Raw genomic sequence first — 21,622 nt, 5'->3', positions numbered from 1 at the left:
ATTAGGATCATGCTTCATATCACAAATATAGTATTAACTATAGCATTTCTTTAGTAATTCTGGAGATCTATAATCTAGTAAAATGAACAATGCAGAGTACTCAGTTGTGGTGAAGAAGTATAGGAAGTAGATTTAGTAAACTATCAAAAGCATAGGAGTATTATTTAGAATCTATTTTAAACATGTATGTTTAATATATATGTTGCAATAGAATAAAGATATAGGTGCACAAAGAAATGTTCTAAAGAAACAAAAAAACATTTTGAATATACCTTTGCAGTGTCAGATACATTATCCCAATATGGAGATGGAAACTCTACTTGTCCCATCAAAATTTGATCAAAAAGAACTTCCTGGTCTTCTCCACTTCTGCATAATGAAGAAATAAAACTGTCATTCTCTCACTGCTCCTAATAAACTAAAGCCAAGCGAAAAGACACAAACTTTTTAAAATGCTGCAAAACTATTTTTGTTATGCACTGCCATAAGTGGGGTTACTTGAGCAACATGAACACCAAATCAAATATTTATCAGAGTCACAGACCAGCATAAACTTGAATATCAAATTTGAAATGTAAGAAAAAGACAAAGAAATGAAAAAGAGAATAAAAAGAGAATAAGAAAAGCCTCATAAAGCAGTCAGTTTTATATTGGAGTGGTTCTGACATTTATAAGCCCTGCATATTTCTTGTTTCCATTAAATACAGTTTACACTGTAGACAATTCTATTAACATAGTACTCAAGTTTCTGTGAAAAAAGAGATTTTCCCCTAGTATGTAAGGCTTAGTAACAATATGTTCCTCTACTGCTATTTTATGTTTTACAAAGGGGAGGAGGCCAGCAGCCAATATTACACCCAGACAGGGGAAAAAAACAAACATATGGGCAACTGATAGAATAGAGATGCATTGTTAAGAGATGAATAGAAAATCATAATCCATACCCACGGAATGGAGGAAAACCACACAGCAGGATGTAAGTAATCACACCAGCTGCCCAGATGTCCACCTTCAGGCCATATCTAAAATTGATAAGGAATTATGGTTAGGAAACCAAGAATGTATGATCTAAGGGAAATAAAGGCAACAGAAAATGATACGCTGGCAAGGATCTTCATTAAATTAAATGATCTCATCTGAATAAAAGCTATAGTCTATATCACAATTGTATGATATAAGGACAAACTTACAAATATAAGATATCAAAATTGAAATTCAGTATGGCTTCTATTTAAAAGGTCATTGCTTATTCATATGAAAAAAAAATAGCTGTCCATTGATTCTCTTCTACCAGGTGACACGACAAGTTAGTTTACCCAGTTTCTGCAATTATTTCTGGAGCCACGTAGGTGGGGGTTCCACAAACTGTGTAAAGAGGTCCATCTACTATAGTGGCCAGACCAAAATCTCCCAGTTTCAGAGACTTGCTTCCATCTTGGTGCTCATAGACCTGAAAACAAAAAATGTAATTAGATTATGACAGAAATATGGTCTTCTCTTAATAGCCAACCTTATATACTTTAAGGAAACAACCCCTGCCACTCTCCAGTGAATTCATGTGTGAATCTGGAGTGAGGAAGAAAGACAAAGTAGTGTTGAGAGAGTGAAAAAGGATTGGAAACTAACCAATTTTCAATTTAATAAATATCAACCATGAGACAAAATATAGGAGTCCAAAGTTGGTACAACTTTAATGTACATAGTTCCATCTAAATATGAACACAATTTTGGTATGGGTCCAGTCCTCTAGACTTTTTCAATACTATCGGGACCTTATTATAGAGTTGAATGTTTCTATATGATTCACTGCCCATGAAAAAAACAGTTAGAAGCAAGGACCTATTTATTTTCTAATTTTCCTTGTTCTTAAAAGGAAATAATAGAATTAGCTAAAAAGGACATAATTATAATAAAAAGGACACACACACACACTCACACACACACATATTGGACAGTTTACCAGTTATAATGTACTGATAATTCATTTTTTTAAAAAAATATTATCCCAACACTCCTTTTCAGAAAGTGCCATGCAATACTGGAAGATCCTATCTTCTGTTGTTGTTGTTCATTAATAAACCAAACCCTTAAAAACATTTTTGGACTAAGGAAAAACAATCAGTTCAATCTCTTTTGTAGTTATAACGTGACAGTAGGAATGGAAGGAACATTTGGTTTTCAGAAAGTCGGTTTTGTCTCATTTCTAGGTGACTATTTAAAAGTATTTTTTTTTCAAAATCTACAGATTTTTAAAAATACATTTTAAATCTATAGATTAAAAATATCTACAGATTTAAAAGTATTAAGTTTTCTTAAGTACTAAACTTAATCTTTTTAAATCTGTAGATTTAATATTTTTAAATCTGTAATGGCACAGTTTTTTTTTTAAGTTGTCATATAGGTCATGGAAGTTTTTATAGCATATTTGAAAATTCCCCATAAAAGGATAGGTGTTGAATAAATCACACAGTAAATCACACAGAAAAAAAAGTGCAGCTGCCATGTGCTTATAGGGGGAGCTATTTCTGTCCACTGTTATAAAATGTTACTATGAAACATTTCATGAAAGTAAGGATAACCTGTGGGAAAAATATGGGTAGTCAGCCTAGGATTAGGATTAATATATATCTTCATTTCCACTCTTACACAAAGGGCACAGCACACTATAAATTTTATTTTCTAAAAATGTAACATCTACTGTTGAACCATCATACAAAATGAGATGAAAATAGATTATGGAATGCAGCACATTTCAATGTACAATTGTCAGGAACTAAACTTGATCTTCAAATATCCCATTTGAAATAGAGGAATTAACATTTGTCAGCGTGCCCGGCAAGGATATATGCTTTATGCTTTTCCTTTGAAAATACCAGAGGAACTTACAGAAGAATCATAATGAAAAGAGGAGGATGGAGGTGTATTGGATATGTTTACCACCTTGAGGTGGAATATAAATGAACAAACAAGCAAATAAATATTTAATTTAATATAATTCTTGACCACATATTTTGCTTGAGTAGATAGGCCGAAGGCTATTTTAAGCTTGTTATTTGCTTGAACATAATTTGTCCATCAAATATTAGCTGTTGAGAATAAGAGGCAAACAGAGCTTATCTTTTTCACACTAATATATCCTTTAAGAATGAAATCCTATTGGTGTCAGGATGTTGGACTTGATGCCATTGGGCACCTCCCACTTCAATTATTCTACATTTTTAGGGCAGATGGATGTCAAAGAAGCTGTAAGCTATATTTCTAACAACCTCCTTTGTGCCTCTTTTTATTTTTCTAGGACACTTTTTGTTTTAAACTATTAGCAATGCAACAAACAAAACCATTCTAAGATCAGAGGCAAAGAGAAATAATGTTTCCTAATTTGTCTACAATAAAAATAAGGCTCTTATATATATTCTGAAGTGGCAAGATTTTTAAATATAGAAATTTACTATTCCCTCCAGTTAATATAACAAATTCATGAGACTGGAATTTGTCTTTAGAAAGCATGCTATCAAATTCTCAACACAAAGCAATGGCAATATCAAAATGTATAAGGAGAAAGAAATACAATTGCCGCTGTAGTAGAAACATATGTATATTTCTGGTTGCTAACTATTAGAACTAAGGAGAAATTTCCTGACAGTGGAACTACCTGCCTCCAGAAGCTGTGAATGCTCCAACACTGGAAGTTTTTAAGAAGAGACTGGACAGCCATTTGTCTGAAATGGTATAGGGTTTCCTTCCTGAGTAGAGGGTTGGATTAGATGAAGTCCAAGGTCCCTTCCAACTTTTTATTATTTTTATTATTTTTATTACTATTATTACTATTATTATTATTATTATTATTATTATTATTATTATTATTATTATTATTATTATTATCGATCATCCCACAGTCAGCCAGATGTTCAGACTAGATTTGGCATTTTGTCTACCTATCGAGTCCTTACCAAGGACCTGGGATAGGCAGATGTGGATATTTGATGGTATTACAGATATCGTCGCAGGATGGAAGCAGTTCCTAGTAAGGCCGCCTTTTGCAATTGACTAATAGCGAATTTGTCAATGCCAATGGTGTTCAAGTGGTGCTCCAGGTGTTTTGGGATTGCACCCAAGGAGCCTATGACTATTGGTACTACCCTTGCTTGCTTTTGCACAGTCTTTCTATTTCTATTTGTAGGTCTTTGTATTTTGTTATCTTCTCCAGTTCTTTCTCTTCTATTCTGCTATCTCCAGGCACTGCCACGTCCACTATCCAGACTTTTTTGTCTTTCTTATCGACAATTGTTAAGTCTGGGGTGTTATGTTGCAGGTGCTTGTCTGTGAATTCTGAAGTCCCAGAGCAGTTTAATTTTATCATTTTCTATGACTTTCTCTATTTTATGATCCCACCAGTTTTTGCTTACAGGCAAATGATATTTTTTGCAGATCTTCCAATGCACCATTGTTGCTACTTTGTCATGCCGCTGCTTGTAGTGAGTCTGTGCAATCTTCTTGCAACAGCTTACCAGGTGGTCCACTGTTTCTTCAGCTTCTTTGCATAGGCGGCACTTACTGTCTGTTGCTGTCTTCTCAATTTTGACTTTATATGCATTTGTCCTTAGGGCTTGGTCTTGTGCAGCCAGAATTAGTCCCTCGGTCTCTTTCTTCAATTTTCCTGCTCTTAGCCATTGCCAGGTCTTGTTAATATCTGCTTTCCCAACTATTTTTTTAATGTATTGGTCATGTAGTGCTTTGTCTTCCCATGCCTCTATTCTGTTCTTCATTTGGTCTTTCTTGTAGGCCAGTTTGGTCTCTCCAGTAGTTAGTAAGCCTTCCTGATATACTAATTTCAGTGCATCTTCCTCATTGTTCTTCAGATATTCTTCCAAAGCCATTTTTTCTTCTTCAAACATCTGATGTACTTGTAGCATTCCACGCCCACCTATTTGCCTTGGTAGATAAAGTCTATCAATGTCACTGCGTGGATGAAGGGCATGATTCATTGTCATTATTTTTCTGGTCTTCCTATCCCTTGCTTTTAGTTCTGCTTGAGTCCAGTCCACTATTCCAGCTGTGTACCTAATGACTGGAATTGCCCAGGTGTTGATTGCCTTTATGGTATTTCCTCCATTGAGTTTGGACTTTAAGATCTTCTTCACTCTCTTGATGTATTCACCTCTAATATTTTTCTTGACTTCAGTGTGCTTGATGTTGTCAGCTTGAAGGATACCCAAGTATTTGTAGTAATCTTCCTCATCCAGACTCTTTTTTTTTATTAAAAAGTTTTTTTTTCCATTTATTCATACAAAATACAATTAAATTCCTAACCATTGGTACCGCCTGCCCATTCCCCCCAGGCTGCACCCACCCTCTCTAATCCTTCCCCACTTCCCTCTTCTTTCTCTCCTCCCCTCCTACTCTCTTCCCCTCCCCTTCTCCTCTAACCATCCTACTTCCTCCCTACTCCTTCCTCCCCTCTCATCCCTCTCACACACATGAACGCAGCATAGGGGAAATGCCCAAGCATTTGCCATAACTATATTATCATTACCCACCCACTCACCCACCCACCCACCCTCAACCCTCCCCCCCTCGCTTCCCAGAGCAGAATACAGGGTTATTATTAAGGAAGTTAACAATAATAAAAAAGAAAAAAGAAAATAAAAGAGAAAAAAAACATCATACTTAACCTTTAACTCCCCTTAAATTAAGTCATATAAACAAATCTCTACAACAGTTACTATAAAATTTACTCATAAAATAAATGAAACTTTATAGTCCCATATTTTTTTCTGAATATAATCTATCCATCTTCTCCATAAAATAATATATCTTTCTTGTGTATGATCCTTCAAATAAGCAGAAATTTTTGCCATTTCTGCAAAGTTAGAAACTTTAAATATCCATTCTTCTAAAGTAGGCAACGAGTCCTTCTTCCAATACGAGCCTACTAATAACCGTGCTGCAGTTAATAAATTCAACATTAAAGTAGTTTCTTTGTCATTTAAATCCACAAAGATACCCAATAAGAATAATTGAGGGGTGACTCATCCAGACTCTTAATGTTATTTTCGTGGGGCATCTTGATTCCTTCAGTTTTCACTACTTTTCCTTGTTTGACAGTAAGTGTGGCACATTTGTCCAAGCCAAACTCCATAACAATATCTTGGCTATATATATGGACAGTGTTGAGCAGCGATTCTATTTCAGATGAGGTTTTTCCATACAGCTTCAGATCATCCATGTAAAGGAGATGGGATAGTCTGGTAGATGTTTTTGATGTTTGATAGCCATGTCCTGAATTATTCAGTATTGTTGACAGAGGAAACAGTGCAATAACAAATAGTAATGGTGACAATGAATCTCCTTGAAATATTCCTCTCTTGATATTAACCTCTCCTAGTCTCTCACCATTGATCTGCAACTGTGTCTTCCATTGTGCCATCGATCTTTGCACAAAATTTCTGATGTTTCTACTGACTCCTGTTATTTCTAGGCACTTTATTATCCAATCATGTGGCAGAGAGTCAAATGCCTTTTTGTAGTCAATCCATGCCACATTCAGGTTGGTCTTCCTTCTCTTGCAGTTTTCCAAGATCATTTTGTCTATTAGGAGTTGATCTTTTGTTCCTCTGCTATTGGAGCGGTTTCCTTTTTGCTCAGGTGGAAAGAGATTGTTTCAACTAGATGCTGTTGTACTGCATCAGCTACCACACCAGTTAGTAATTGAAAGTTGTTGGTAAGCAGGTAATTGGCCTGTAGTTGCCTGGTGTTGCCCCTTTTGCTGGATTTTTCATTATTAGGTAGGTTTTCCCAGTTGTTAGCCACTTTTCAATTTCTCCTCCTTGTAGTATATTGTTGAACTGCTCGGCAATGAGTGGGTGTTGTTGTTGTTGTTGTTGTTGTTATTATTATTATTAACATGTTTACTGATGTACCAGATCTACTACTATGCTATTATTTATTTCTCAACCTTTTTAGTGACACTTCAGATATTTAACAATGACTTTCAGGGGACATCTAATGAATATTACAAAATGTTTCTCTTGGCCATTACTTCTTAATAGTTTTAGATATTTTCATTAAAGTTTCTGTGTTGTGGGGATTAATGGAAAATATAGAGGAAAATCTTTGGAATCTGAATAATTTCATTAGTTTATGAAGTACCAACTAAAATAATTCATATTTTCTATGGCTGACATTTTTTCTAAAGATTTTAAAAAAGAAAACTTTGAATGAGAAATGTAGATATTAATATTTTTTCATATATATATATGAAATTATATATATATATATATATATATATATATATATATATATATATATATATATATATATATAAATAAAAACAAAAATGCGACTCTTGGGGGTATTCATATTGTCAAAATAATGATCACCAAGAGAATATCTATCAAAAATAGAATTTAATCCACCAAGCTTTCGTCAAATACATTTGACATCGTCAGGGTTAAAAGGCAAACTACGGGGGGAGTCTTATATACAGTTGTTTAATGCCTGTTTCCGGCTCCTGGAGCGCGTCATAGGCCCCAGCTGATCGGGCTGAGTCCTAAGCATACGCCCCACGTCAGCATCTATCTCCGTTCCATGGTTAGTTTGAGTTCGATTATATGTTGCTTCGTTAGTTGTTACCGGGTTGGGAGCCCAAGGGAAGGAAAAAGGACTTGGGCTCCCAACCCGGTAACAACTAACGAAGCAACATATAATCGAACTCAAACTAACCATGGAACGGAGATAGATGCTGACGTGGGGCGTATGCTTAGGACTCAGCCCGATCAGCTGGGGCCTATGACGCGCTCCAGGAGCCGGAAACAGGCATTAAACAACTGTATATAAGACTCCCCCCGTAGTTTGCCTTTTAACCCTGACGATGTCAAGTGTATTTGACGAAAGCTCGGTGGATTAAATTTCTATTTTTATAGATATTCTCTTGGTGATCATTATTATTTGGACAATATATATATATATATATATATATATATATATATATATATATATATATATATATATATATATAAATAAAACAAATATAATGAGGAAAACAATATGGCATGTCCTAATCCTTTGACATGCCACAATCCAGGGTTTGCCAGATATGCTGGGACTACAACTCCCAAAATTCTCTGCCAGTATGGCAATGATTTACTGGAGAATGAAAGAAGTTGCTATGTGATGGATATCAGATTGAATACTATAACCTCAGCAAGAAAGATTAAAACATATAATTAAGGCTGAAATAAGAAACAGTAATAGATTCACTACCTGCCCTGTCATGAACAAAGAATGTAAATGATCATTTAAAGTTCATCTTAGTCAGAAAGCAAGGTCTTTACAAATTCTATTTTCCTTTGAGCCCTGAAGGCCAATTAAAGAGATGTGGATTAGTGTAAATTACTCACTATGTAGTGCTTTCACTGTTTTAGGTAAGCAATAAAACAGTGTAATTGTACAGCACTAATTGAATCCAGCTACATATAATTGTGTGCTACCATATGTATCCTATTATTCTAAAGGCTATCCATATTTTCTAAGCTGTTCTGTGATCACTGCAGATGGCAGCAGTCAGAGAGGTTGTTCTCCTGGGCTTATTATATGGCTATAAAGCTATCCCATGATTTGACAAAATAATCACACTAAATAGTAGCAATTATGGAAAAATGTTCCAATTAAAATGGGAAAACTGAACTTTCCAAATGAAGTGAGCATAGACTATTACAATAAACAATAAACATTCCAATTTTCTACAGCAGCTAAAAGCTTATTAATACATTATTGTGAAATATAATTTAGTAACCTCTTTATACTGTAGTGATTGTTTTTTTTATGAACTGGACACACTACATAGAGTTTAACTATACAAAATGTGCAGCTACAGCACACATCTCTTGTAACACACATCTGGGTTAACTTCATGCTCCTACCCTTTGAAAGTTAATGTAGCCATGTAAATAAGAATTTATTATTTTATAATAAAGAAAACTCTTAATGTTTATAAAGTGGCATGCCTCCTTCCAAAATTCTTGCACTTGTTGGAATTAGGTGCTGTCTCAACTTGATTGTTCCTCTTCTAGATGCTGCTGAGTGCCACGCCCAGTTCGAAGCCAAGCTCTAGGCAGGAATCACACTACAATGGGCTGTTTACCATAGTTTATGGGCAACTGACTGATAATTCACTTGCTTGCTTGTAACTTCCTACTTGTTCAGCTTTCCATTGTCTTCTTCTCCTTTTCTCCCATACATCCATACTTTTATAGGCTAAGAATCTGGATGGGGTGAGGCTACCTATGGATGTCACCAAGTTTCTAAAAAATATCAGGGTGTGGCTCACTTAGCCAGATACTGAAAATGCCCAGATGAATACTTGTGAGTAAACTGTAAGTGGGAGAATGAATTAATAAATACATCTTCTTTCAAGTTTCTCAGACTGTAAACTTTCACTGTCCTCTGGAAGAAAGAATAAGCTGAACTTACTGTACTCTTAGGGAAGCAGGGGTGGGAAGCATTTCTGCCTGGTTGCAGTTGCTTTCTGCAAAAGCAGACAGTAAACTCAGCTTCATTCTCTCACATATACCAAAATGTATTAACCACTGTCTATGTTCAAATCAAAATCTTCCAGAGTTTAAGAGTGAAAGATAACTGGAGATATTTTAGGATCTCAGTCAAAGGCACACTGACCCACCCCAATCTGAGTTTCTACAAAAAGGATACTATCTTGTGTTCTAACCATCACAGTTTCCCTTGGTGATGAAGAACTAAAATTAAAGACATTCAGAAGGAGGTGGGGTATATTACAGAGCATTTAAAACCAATATTCTGAAGGAGACTTGAAAATGATCTCAAAGTTACACAATCATTAAAATATGCAACAGCTAACAGTCCAGTTGCTTCATTTTTCACTATTTCTAATTTCTAAACTTTTCCCAAAGAAAGGCTCATTGAAATACATTGCAATATCATATTTATAAAAGATAGCAACTCTCACCATAGAAATAATAAAGACTTGGAATGGAATGGAAGAAAACAGGCACTAATTTTCTTTTTTTCCCTTAAAGTCTGGATTCCATTGTGTATGTGGAAAAGTTCCTTGGTACCTATCAAACACCCAGCTCTATAATAGTTCTAAACCAACCAAAGTCATTTGAGTTGTGGCATATAAAAGTTGATACTGATAAGTACTATTTTAATCTTAATCAATAGGCTGATATATTGGGGTGTGAGAATGACTTGAGAACAGAAGAGATGCAGTCTGGGCAATGGTCAGACAAGAAATAACTGAGCCCACACAAGGAACGGGAACGTAACAAACATCTCAGAAGGGGCCTTCCTTAGTTGTAAAGGTAATAGGGGAGGGATGTAGTTTCCATATTTCAAAAATTATTATACAGTAAAGATAAAACTAGTACTCCTGGGTATGCTTCTTGTCTGGATTACCTCACAAAGCTGGCATTAATCTTGCAAGTCCTGTCTCCATCTCTTATTTGTAGGCACACCCTAAGCACACCTTTATGTGAAACAAAATTATAGACTAAGATGGGCCTTAACTCAATCCAGTAAGGCATTTTTTAATTCTAATTCTGAAAACTATTTTAGGCTGAAAGTGCCCTTAAACATTTGTCTGAAGTTTGAGATAGGTGATTGAAAGATGACTGCTATGAATTATATTATCAAAATTTCTATCACCATTTAATGTTCTACTTACCAGCAGGTTTTCAGGTTTGATATCCCTGTGAACAATATTCAAGCTATGAAGATATTTGATGGCACTGGCCAGATTGTACAGCATCCCACTGGCATCCCTTTCTGTATATTTATTTGTGGAGGTAATAGCATCAAAAAGATCTCCTCCCTGAAGTAAAATGAATGTAACATATTAGTATATTCCACTATGATTCAGGAGAAGATTCATAATGATCAATAGCATCATTTTCTTTCAGGATTTCTTAGAATTCCCATTCTTAAAGAAAGGAATGAAATCTCTAGTGGACATTCTATATATCTATAAATGATGAGATTAACTCAAAGTATTCACAGTCTACTCTAGAAAGAAATACATTTCAACTGTTCTTGGGAATCATTTCAGATTTCACATTACATAGAGTAAAACTTTTGCCAACAGTTAGAAAGAGGAAAGGAAATTGGGATGTAAGAAGGTAAAAGTAAAATATTTAAAGTAAACAGGAAAAGGGTGGTATCCTGTTAAGACCCTAATGCAGGGCTCCCCAAACTCTTCAACTTATTGACTCCTCATGAAGTTTCAGATTGGTTTTTTTATTTTTTTATTAAATTTGTTTGCCACCCATCTCATCACAAGGCAACTCATATTGCTCACTAACCCCCAAACAATAATAAAAATAATTTAATAAATACCACTTAATAAATAGTACTACAACTACTACTAATTGTACCAATAGTAATAGGTGTCTATTCCAAAACACTAAATAAGTGATTTACAACTCCAAAACCATTGGATACCCACCACTTGAATACCCAATGGCATTGACAAAATCACCATCAGTCAACTGCAAAAGGCAGCTTTACTTAGAACAGCTTATTTCTTGTGACAATACCTTTAATACCATCACACAGCATCTATCTATCCCAGGTTCTTCAGAAGGACTCAATAAGTAGATAAAAAAGGCAAATACAATTTAAACATATGACAAACCATAATCACATGAACCTCTTGAATAGTCCCATAAAGCCTAGAGGGTCAATGTTGTTCACTTTGAGGAACCCTGCCCTAATGTTAATTTTGCAAATAATCTAATTGGGTATAATTCAACATTTTACTTAGCAACTCTTCAACTTCTCAGTTTCAGTATTATGCTTTTATCAGCTTACCCACTATTAGCTAGTCAATGATACTGTTTGATTTCATCACTAACATTACACTTTTCTGGAAGCAAGACAAACTGCAAACAGCACTTAAAAAGGTTTTAAAAAAAATTAAAAAAGGATGGGATAAGATGGAAGAACAATCCTTATCACCTTCCACCATAAGGCACTGACATCCAGAAGTACAATAGCCAATTACTTATTTACTAGCTTCCAAAAGAAATGCTATAATATTCCCTTTCTCATGGGAAATTGAAGTAGATCCTTTGAACAGCAGGAAGAAACGCTATCATAAATCATGCTTATTAAAATAAATAGGGCAATGCAAGGCTTGCATAATAATTTAGTCCCAGTACATACAATGGCAGCTTGCCAGCCACTACGTCCTCTCACCTTTCCATAAGTCCTACTTGCAATATGTTTTTATTTATATTTATGAAATGCATTTTTCACATTTAAGGACAGAAAGATATGCCTGAGATGAAAATAGAATGTATCTGCAGCACCAGGACCCACTTATATTATGCTTGTTGTGGCCAATGAAAGCATAATGTTATTAACTAAAGTTTGACATGCCAGTAGTCTTCTTCTCTTGAGAACCTTTGCCATTAGAGAATTTAATTTGCATGTTAAGCCTTCAAAAAGCAGCCCATAGCAGATGGTTACTCAGCTGTAAATGGGAATAGTGAATGGGTTATTCAACAAGTTTCCAAGAATACTTGCCTTATATTTGAAAAAGGAACATATAATAAGATTTATTCAATTTTAAACAGATAGCCCCATCATGGCATTTCCTTTTGGGGCAGGCACAAGTACGCAAAGCACAGAAAGGAAATATAAAATAGTAAGGCATAAAAGTTAAATGCATAAGTTAAGAAAATAAAATATAGCTAAATCTAGTTTACACCGATGGCATTCACTATACCTCTCCATATTTTTCCATTCTTGCGGAGAGGAAAACCAGGAACTTATTCATTAGGAAAAGAAAACCTTAATTCCAATAAAGCATACCAAACATACATATCTTTTTTAAGAATCCAATTTGTTCTGTGAAATAGTATAGTGAAATGTATATGCCTTAGATCACATAGCAGCTTTCACTTCATAGGATTTAGAGTTGAAAAGAACCACAAGAATGATCTAATGGAGTTTCAAGCAGATATTTTTTGTCTCCTAGCTATCTCCCTCCATTTCTCTGTCCTTTTTTTATTACTGTGTGCACAAAACAACAATCCCATACAATGACAAGGCTCCAATCACCTGCTGCCTTCCAGCAACTTTCCCATCTGAAGTCTTCCCTTGAGAACTACCCACCAAATTATTAAAGGAAACTGCTTTAAATACTATCAAAACTTTCACAAGCACACAACACTAAATCTTTTACAAGTCTACAGATCTCTTCCTGATTTTTCTTTTGCCACTTATCAGTCCAGACGGCATCATAATCAATTACCGTTCAGGTAGACTTTCCCAAGTATTTCTTTGGTGGCTTTGAAAAAAGGGGATCTATGTTCCTAACTGATAGCGAGTACTTAGCTACATACATAACTTCAGACTTCTGCAAAGGTTCAGCAGGGATATAGATTAGAAAGTCAATGTAGTTATCAGTGCTGGGTAGATCAATTCTTATTCTCTGTGCCAGGGAATATTCTCAGGTTTAAGGAAACATGTGACAATCAAGAAGACTAACTCCATTTCCATAGAGCCTTTATATTACTAGCAGATTTGCCATCACAGCTGGAGTGTGACTCTCCTCATCAGGATATGGATGAGAGAGTGAGTTTAAAGCAGGCCAAGTAGAATCCCAGTTCCCTCTTTGAAAGTTCACATCTGTACAATCGTAAGGGAAATAATTTTCCTGGTTAATGTAACTTCTAGTGTACATGGCAATCTTTTCACAAGCAGAGACTCTGTTTTCAAGCCTATATTGGTATCCTCAAAAGCTGGTTTACTTATTTATGCATCAGATGAGGAAAGGACATCTTTCTCCTTCCGTCCTGGCCACTTTTTACAGAGGCACAGTTGAGAGTGTTTTAACACTCTGCAGCACTGTTTGGTTTGGTGGTAGCAGAGCCTCAGATAGAAGGTCCATACAGAGAGTGGTAAGGAAAGCTGAGAAGATTATAGAAAGCTGGCTTCTCATGAGTCAGAATACTGCTATAACTACTAGATTCTTTAACAGCTTTGTTCCTTATGCCATCCATCTTGTAATTCACAGGATTCTTTTTTCTCTTGTATATGCATACATCCAAACTAGACTGTATTGTTTCTCTGTCATATATGTGTGTATGTGGGTATATGAATAATTTTTGTCATGATTATGTAGTATATTGGAGGTGGTTATCCTTTGAGAGCTGAATGCAACCAAATTTCATTTTAATGTATGCTGATTGGTGTACATTTAAAGTGACAATGAAGTTTATTCTATTCTGTTCCGTTCCGTTCCATTCCATTCCATTCCATTCCTACAGCCATCTGAACAAGTGACTATGGGTGCCATCAGGGCTTTTTTTCTCATAGAATGCCCAGAATGGAGTTCCGGCACCTTTTTTTGGATAGAACCTTGTAGGGTAGGCAAGGCAGGTTGTATGACATGTGTGAGTTCCAGTACCTTTTTTTTTTTTAGAAAAAAAGCACTGGGTGCCATACAACATAAGACATTAAAACAATTAAAACAGTACAAAATAGAGTTGGAGTCATCCTGATATCTGAAGGAAGAATATTCCAGAGGCCAGGGGTTATGGCAGAGAAGACACATTTCCTGGTTCCCACCAGCCGACATTCCTTGGCTGATGGAACCCACAGTATGCCCAACTTGCTTGATTATCTGGAGCAGATAATCCCTTGGATAATCTGGCCCCAAGTCATGAAGGGCTTTAAAGATGATAAACAGGACCTTGAATTGCACCCAGTAACACACTGGCAACTAATGTACTTACAAAACAATAATGTTATTGCTGTTCACTCATTTGGAAATCAATACAATTTACCATCAATTCACTCTAGGTCACATCTATTCTTATTTTTTTAACACATACACTTTTTAAAATCCAGTTTCCCATTCAAGTATTTTTGTACTTTCTCCTATTACACCTAGCTTTCATTTTCATATAACAACATGAGCAGAAAAATGCTCTTATACACATACGTTTTAGCTTCTTTCAACAAACACTCATACCTTACAATAAACTACAAACTAGTCCTACATGTTTATAAATAGTTATAACTTACTTCATCCATTTCCCCATCTTTAATAAAGTTTCTGTTGAGGAATAGTAGATCTTCTTTGCTCCATGTTCATATATATATTATTTCTCTATACTTCAGATAAGATTAGAAATCTGATAAATGGCTAACAAACTAAGCAGAAGCAGGGAAACATTCACCTATACTCACTTTTACAAGTTCCATGACAAGATACAACTCAGTGGGCATATCCATTTCCTCAATCAGGAGAACAATGTTGGGATGTTTGACCCGTCTTAAAATAGAAACTTCATTCTGAATCATGTGTTCCTGCATAAAAGGAGAATATATGTATATATAAATATATAAATATATATATAATGAGAATAGAACAAAACCAAATAGTTGCTCTAGAACCTTTGTCTTATTTAATGGGGTAAGTTGTTATAATTTGTCAGGACTGTAGATGCCATACGCTAAATAAAATCAATATATTCAACCTCTGGTTTTCTTGGCAAAGGTGGTTTGTCAATACCTTGTTTCTAAGGTTGAAAGAGATACTGACTGAGCCAAAATCCCCTCACTAGCCTCTCTGACTAGGGCGGGACTAGAACTCATGGGCTGTACTTTCTAATCCATTGCCTTAATCACTATACTAAACTGAACTTCTTTAATGGGGCATCCAGATGCATAATGGACATTTGAATCTCAGTATTCATTAAGCATTTTTAAAACCCTTATAAATTAATGCATGTCAATGACTGTGCTGAGGCTGAGAAAATGAATATCAAAAGTAAAACAGATAGCAATCATAGGAAGAAGATTTAAACTTGCAAGTACTTTACTTAGATTTAAGCTTGCTTATATTTAACATATTCTGAATATTTGTCTTTTAGTATGCCTGTAAAGAATTACACTTCCAATTTTTTAATTCAAACATTATATAAAACAAATCATATTTTCCCAAGCAAAAAAGGAAATAACTGCATTTTTTTAAACATTTTAGCAATTAATATTTTTCTTCCTAGGATTTCTCCAAGCCAACATATTATACCCTGACCTCTCGTCTTTACTAAACTGAACATCTTGTTGCTTTTTTGTCAGGTTTGTCAAGTTGCATAGTTTTGTAGAACAATTTAAAAAGTTGCCTTTAATCCCTAGTGAAAATTCTAAATGGTTCGGGACCAGACTAGTCAAATAACCATTTTTCTGCATATAATTCTGCCTGAGAATCAAGATCTATCTCAGGGCCCCTCCAGATTCTTACATAATGGCAATACATGAAAGGGCTTTTTCTGTGGCAGTTTCCCATATCCCATGTACCTGCCCCAAAGATCTATATTGCTTCTTCATTGCTTGTTTTACAGTAAGGTAGTCCTTTTGTTTAATCAAAGTATTTGAGTCCCCCAGAATATTTTAGAGACCATGAGTCCAGAGGTTTGTTGATACATATCCTATCCAGTTAAAACATCTGTGAGTAGTTTAGAAGAAGAATAACACATACACCAATCACATCAAATCAAGATTCAACAATAAATATAATATGGCAGCCCATCTATCATAAGTCAAATTATCTTTTTTATAAAACTCTGAAATCTTGGCTATTTCCTCCATGCATTTGGGCCAGGAAGGTAGGTAATGCAGCTTCATCATTGGAAGGTCCCATTTATCTTGGGCAGCATTGATCATTGCTTTTATTGTTGGATTTTAATCTTTCTAAGCCACTGTTGTGAGATGGGAAGTGTCAGCCTTACTAGGTAGACCAGGCCTGGCCAGGTAAGCTAATTCTATTTTATTGTAAAAGTACAATAATAGAATCTTGCAAACCTGAAAGTACAGTTCTCCTTCCTTCTCCTCTACAATTAAGGAGAGTCTCATCTGAGCCTCTTGCCCCACCCACTATCCAGTGCAGGCTATTCTGCCTCTTATGTGATTATTCCCTTGGCAACTTCTCTTCACCAAGCCTCCCAAGATCTTTCCCACATACAAGAAGCTATATATATATTATTTAAATAAATGCATAAATAACAGAAACCATTTAAAACACACACTAAGCACACAATTAAATAAAATGCCCAATCTTCATGATCTTCAGAAATATCAGCAGGGTGAGGGCCTCAGATAGCTACAATGGAATGTGAGTTCCAAATTTTTGAGGTCCAAATCTCCCTGAGATCAGCTATAAAAAGCTTCTCTTCATTTATATACACACAGGCCAGAGAGATTACACTTGAAAGAAACAATTCCTGATACATCTTGACGAAATGATATATAAAGCTTTATATGTTAAAACAAACATTACTTTAATTTGACTATGTAACTGCAGTTAGAAATTTGTAAAAAAAAACAGAGTTTGGATGTTATATTACAAGAGTAATTCATATCTGCTAATATCTTGGCTGCTGAATTTTATAATTATAGATTCTGGGTCATTTTCAAAGGCAGTCCTATGCAGACCATTTTATTATAATCTAACTACATCGGCTGATGAAGTGTTCAAAGAAGTTCACATGTAGCCAAGCTCATATTTCAGGGACTTTTATCCATTTCATCAATTTCCACATGGCCAAATAACTTCAAGATAACATCATAAGAGATGATTCACGTCATCACATCAGATTCTGTCCAGTTGATATGTAACTCTGAGTCAATGTAAGTTATTTTTTCTATCAAGAACCTTGTGAATATGTCACAGTATCCTGCCAGATCCTTGTTCCATCTGTTGTTCACCAAATATTGGACAACATTTTTTTAAATTAACCACTAAATTGGAGTGACTTCAGATTTGATCTAATTAAAAAACTGAACATATGATGATCCACTGTGGATCTCGATACTTACCTTTCCTCTGCATTTACTTTTTTTAATGATTTTCAGGGCATATTCTCTACCAGTTGACCTAACAACATTCAGAAGGAAGAAACAGATTAAATTCACTTACCCAATAGTGACAACATTTTACAATTTAACACATAACCTGAGATTATTTTGCAGAGCTGCCTAAATGTATACCTTAATAGAAATGGCTAGAAAATCTCCCATCAGAAAATAAGGAACTTTTTAGAAAGTTTCTATTTTGTTACTGTGACAAGCTCCTGTGAAACATGAAGGGATATATGATATTGATTTAAATAATATAATTGCTAATAGAAATGAAAACATTAAAGATTAAAATGAAGTTTAAATTCAATATTTAAAGCAAAGGCTTAGGAAAAATTAGGAGTCTACACCACGTTTTATCATATTGCTGCATTGCTAAAAAAAAAAAAAAAGAGAGAGAGAAAAAACATATCTCCCTGAGCAAGGACTCATTTCCCCCACTAGAGGGCTTCTTGGCATAGTACGGTATATCGTTACTCAGAAATAAGAGTATCAGAAAGCTATCTTTATATAGATTACCATTTGGAATCCTCCTCCTCCTTCTCCTCCTCCTCCTCCTCTCCCCCCCACATATTTAACATCCTAGGCTTGCATGCTCAACTTAAAAAAAATAATTCAAATTTTATGGTATTATCAGTTCTAGTGATACCAAAATATATGCAGATGCTATTTTATCCTTTTGTCTCATTAAGCAATAATAAATTCAGCATGGTATTTGAATTGTCCATTCAACCTCCTTTCTTTAATTTCCGTCACCTTAAAACATTACATTTCAGATGTGCTCAAATATATGACAAAACTTCGGTAGGATAACATGAGCTTACACAATTCCAGTCAGTGTCCAGCAAAGACATATACAGTATTTTCTTTTTCTTTTTTCCTTTGTCAAACCATTTGTTAAACTACAACATGAAGCTTAGAGTACTGGGCTTAAATCTCTGGAAACACAACTTCATCCCCTACTCAGCCTAGGTTATTCTGGGGGAGACAGATTCTTCCCCATAGATTGATAGGCACCAGTAGAAGAGAAGAGTATGAAAGCTGCATTGAACATCTTCAAGGAAAGAAAGAATGAAATGCAATAAATCAATTCTACCCAATCCCTGAACTGGAACTGAATAACTTTTTATTTAATTATACACTCATTTATATTGTTTAGAAGATAATTCTGGAAAAGAACACGTTTAATTTATCTGTGATTGCATTGGTTGCTTGTGATAGACATGGTTTATCACATCAAGCCAGGATGCTTTTGCATATAGCAGCTAGCTTCTACACATAAACTCCTGCCTACAGAAGGGCCTGTATATGCCAACAGCTGCTGCACAGGAAATTCTTTTGACATGATCAAAATGCTCCTAAAGGGAGAAAGTGGGATTTCTCCCCAAAATTCCTTCTTTACCAAACAGTTGATGGAAAAACAGCTATTTTCTATTGAGTTGAACCTCAGCATGTCATGTTTTATATATTATAACCAGTGCAGCCTACAAAGACTACTGCAGGTACAGTAACAGCTGCAGCAGAGATTTGGAAGTCAAAACCAAAAAAGTTATGTTAAGGAAGGATTTTTTTGTTTTGTTTTCAAGATACTTGCTGTGCCCGCATATATATGAAGCTTTTTAAACAGCACTGTTTATCAAAAAGCATACATGTCCCACAAGATCCAATTATAGAAAGAATAATCAAGGATGGTAAAAAAATAAAAGCATTTCATTTATAGATTAATTCTAAATAACTTTTCTTTATAGGCCTAGCTGGAGTCTTTTTGTTGTTGTTGTTCATATGTACTTAGGGCACTAGTTTGTTATGTATCATCTGTAAATAGTGATATGATCTAGAAATAGTCTAACATTAGGAAATGCTTTAACAGTAATAAGCAAAAGAACTTGCTCACCTTTCTATACATTCTTTTACAATGGCAAAATTTCCATCTCCTATAGTCCGACCAACTTTATACCTCTCGGCTATTGAGGCTGGAACCTGGAAGCCTTCATCCAACACTTCTGAAAAGAATTGTTAGTAAGCTTTATTTGTGGGAAAAGCAACACATATGTGACATATAATACATATTTTACCTATATAGCTTCAGACAACTGAAATCATCCAGAAACAGTATTTTGCAAAACAGAGAAACCATGTAGCTGATACTGTCAGAAAGTTTCACAATATTAAATATTAAACTGATGGATGCTGGACCCACATTTACACGTTGTTTGTATGATTTATCTCATACACATTGGTGATCAACTCACAGACACCCTATTTCATCTCAATGCTGGGATTAGTTCAACACACCATAATTAAGTCTATCTACAAAAGAAGTCTAACACTCAAGCACTTATTTTATTATATCCTGTAAGCTGAGAGCAAGACTTGTTCATATGATAACTTCTATTTTCCTCCTTTTATATAAAATATTTAGTTTTTAAACAAGTGTTCTCCATAATGTCACTAACAAATTCAACCTGGACACCAGATGATTAAAAAACCTTCACAGTTAAATCAAAAGAGAGGAAAAAGAGGTTATATTTATTGTATTTTAGAAGCAATTAGAGAATAATTATTCTTCATATATTTTTGAAAGGCTCAAGCCATATACCTTTACTTAAATGAACCATGTTTAGCTTTTTCTAACTGTAATAACTCTCTACTTTCTTTTAATCCTTTAAAATTCTGCTCTACAATCAGTGGAATAATTGAACTGTCAGATAAATTCTTGTTTTGTTTTTGTTAAGCAGTTCTTTCTCAATTCAATTAAAGAAAATTTTCTTTAATAAATTGAGATATAAGGGCCACAACTCAGCTTCTGGGGAAAATTGGGCTGCAAAACAGATGGAGCCACAGCAAGACAAGGCTGCATTTGAGGTTTCTCTATTTTTAGCTTTTTAGCATGCCTATAATAAGGCTTACACTTACACACTGTTTTCCACCTCAAAAAGCCTAGCAATTGCGCTATCCGTTTTAAGTAACCATAGAGCTATTTTATTTATTAACTTTACTGTGATTCTGGGCAGCATTCAATATGAAAGATTTAAAATAAAACAATCCATGCAATAAAATTATTTAGAAAGAAACAGCTACTATCTTACAAATTAACCCAAAAGGAGTCCGACACCATTATAATGTAAGGTTGGAAAAAGAACCAAATCCTGAGGGCACATTTAAATAAGGTTAGACTGGGGACTGTGCAAACTTTTGGAAGAATATCAGTCCAGAAGCCAGATGCTATATCAGAGAAGACCTATTTCTTGGGTCCCATTGAATGCTATTGCTTATCAATGGGATCTAGATCATGCTGCTGAATCATATAAGATGGACAGCAACTATGGAACTGGAGGGATTACCTGTTCCCTGCCCTATTGGAGGGAACAGGTAGTCTCTCCAATAACCAAGCTCTGTGTCATGAAGAGCTTTATAACCAACACATTGAAATGTACTGAGTGCAGTTTCCACAGTAAAGGTGTTGCATGGACCCATATGTTGCTGTGTTCTGGATCATCTGCACTTTCTGAGTGATCTTCAAGTGTAGTTTGAAATATTCACTGAATATCATCAGCAGACTGATGATACCTGACATCAAACTCACCCATGTTTTGTTCACTCCAACTTTGAAATTATTTCTAAACAAAAAAGAAATTCAGAAAAAATATCTCAAGGAAAATGTGATTTCCTGCACTTTTTAAAAATTGCAAGATGGCTAAGGTATTTGCACATATGTCTT

The 21,622-nt window shown here is 35.0% G+C and overlaps 1 protein-coding gene across 3 annotated transcripts in view; it reads right to left on the bottom strand.

Moving 5' to 3' along the window:
- Window positions 1-21,622, bottom strand: part of DCLK1 (doublecortin like kinase 1) — a 184,558-nt gene that overhangs the window by 23,055 nt on the left and 139,881 nt on the right. For all 3 annotated transcript variants that reach the window (XM_039327305.1, XM_039327304.1, XM_039327306.1), the window contains 7 exons: window positions 19,796-19,904; window positions 17,863-17,920; window positions 15,232-15,351; window positions 10,700-10,846; window positions 1,317-1,450; window positions 945-1,022; window positions 273-369 (listed from right to left, as the gene is read on the bottom strand). In XM_039327305.1, coding sequence (XP_039183239.1) covers window positions 273-369; window positions 945-1,022; window positions 1,317-1,450; window positions 10,700-10,846; window positions 15,232-15,351; window positions 17,863-17,920; window positions 19,796-19,904 — 743 coding nt within the window. The remainder of the gene's footprint in view (window positions 1-272; window positions 370-944; window positions 1,023-1,316; window positions 1,451-10,699; window positions 10,847-15,231; window positions 15,352-17,862; window positions 17,921-19,795; window positions 19,905-21,622) is intronic.

Source organism: Crotalus tigris, unplaced genomic scaffold (genome assembly GCF_016545835.1).
Source record: "Crotalus tigris isolate CLP2741 ecotype Arizona unplaced genomic scaffold, ASM1654583v1 scf7180000024359.8030256, whole genome shotgun sequence".
Taxonomy (NCBI): Eukaryota; Metazoa; Chordata; class Lepidosauria; order Squamata; family Viperidae; genus Crotalus; species Crotalus tigris.
Note: the sequence above shows the minus strand (reverse complement) of the source record. Positions and strands in the feature narration are given on the sequence as shown.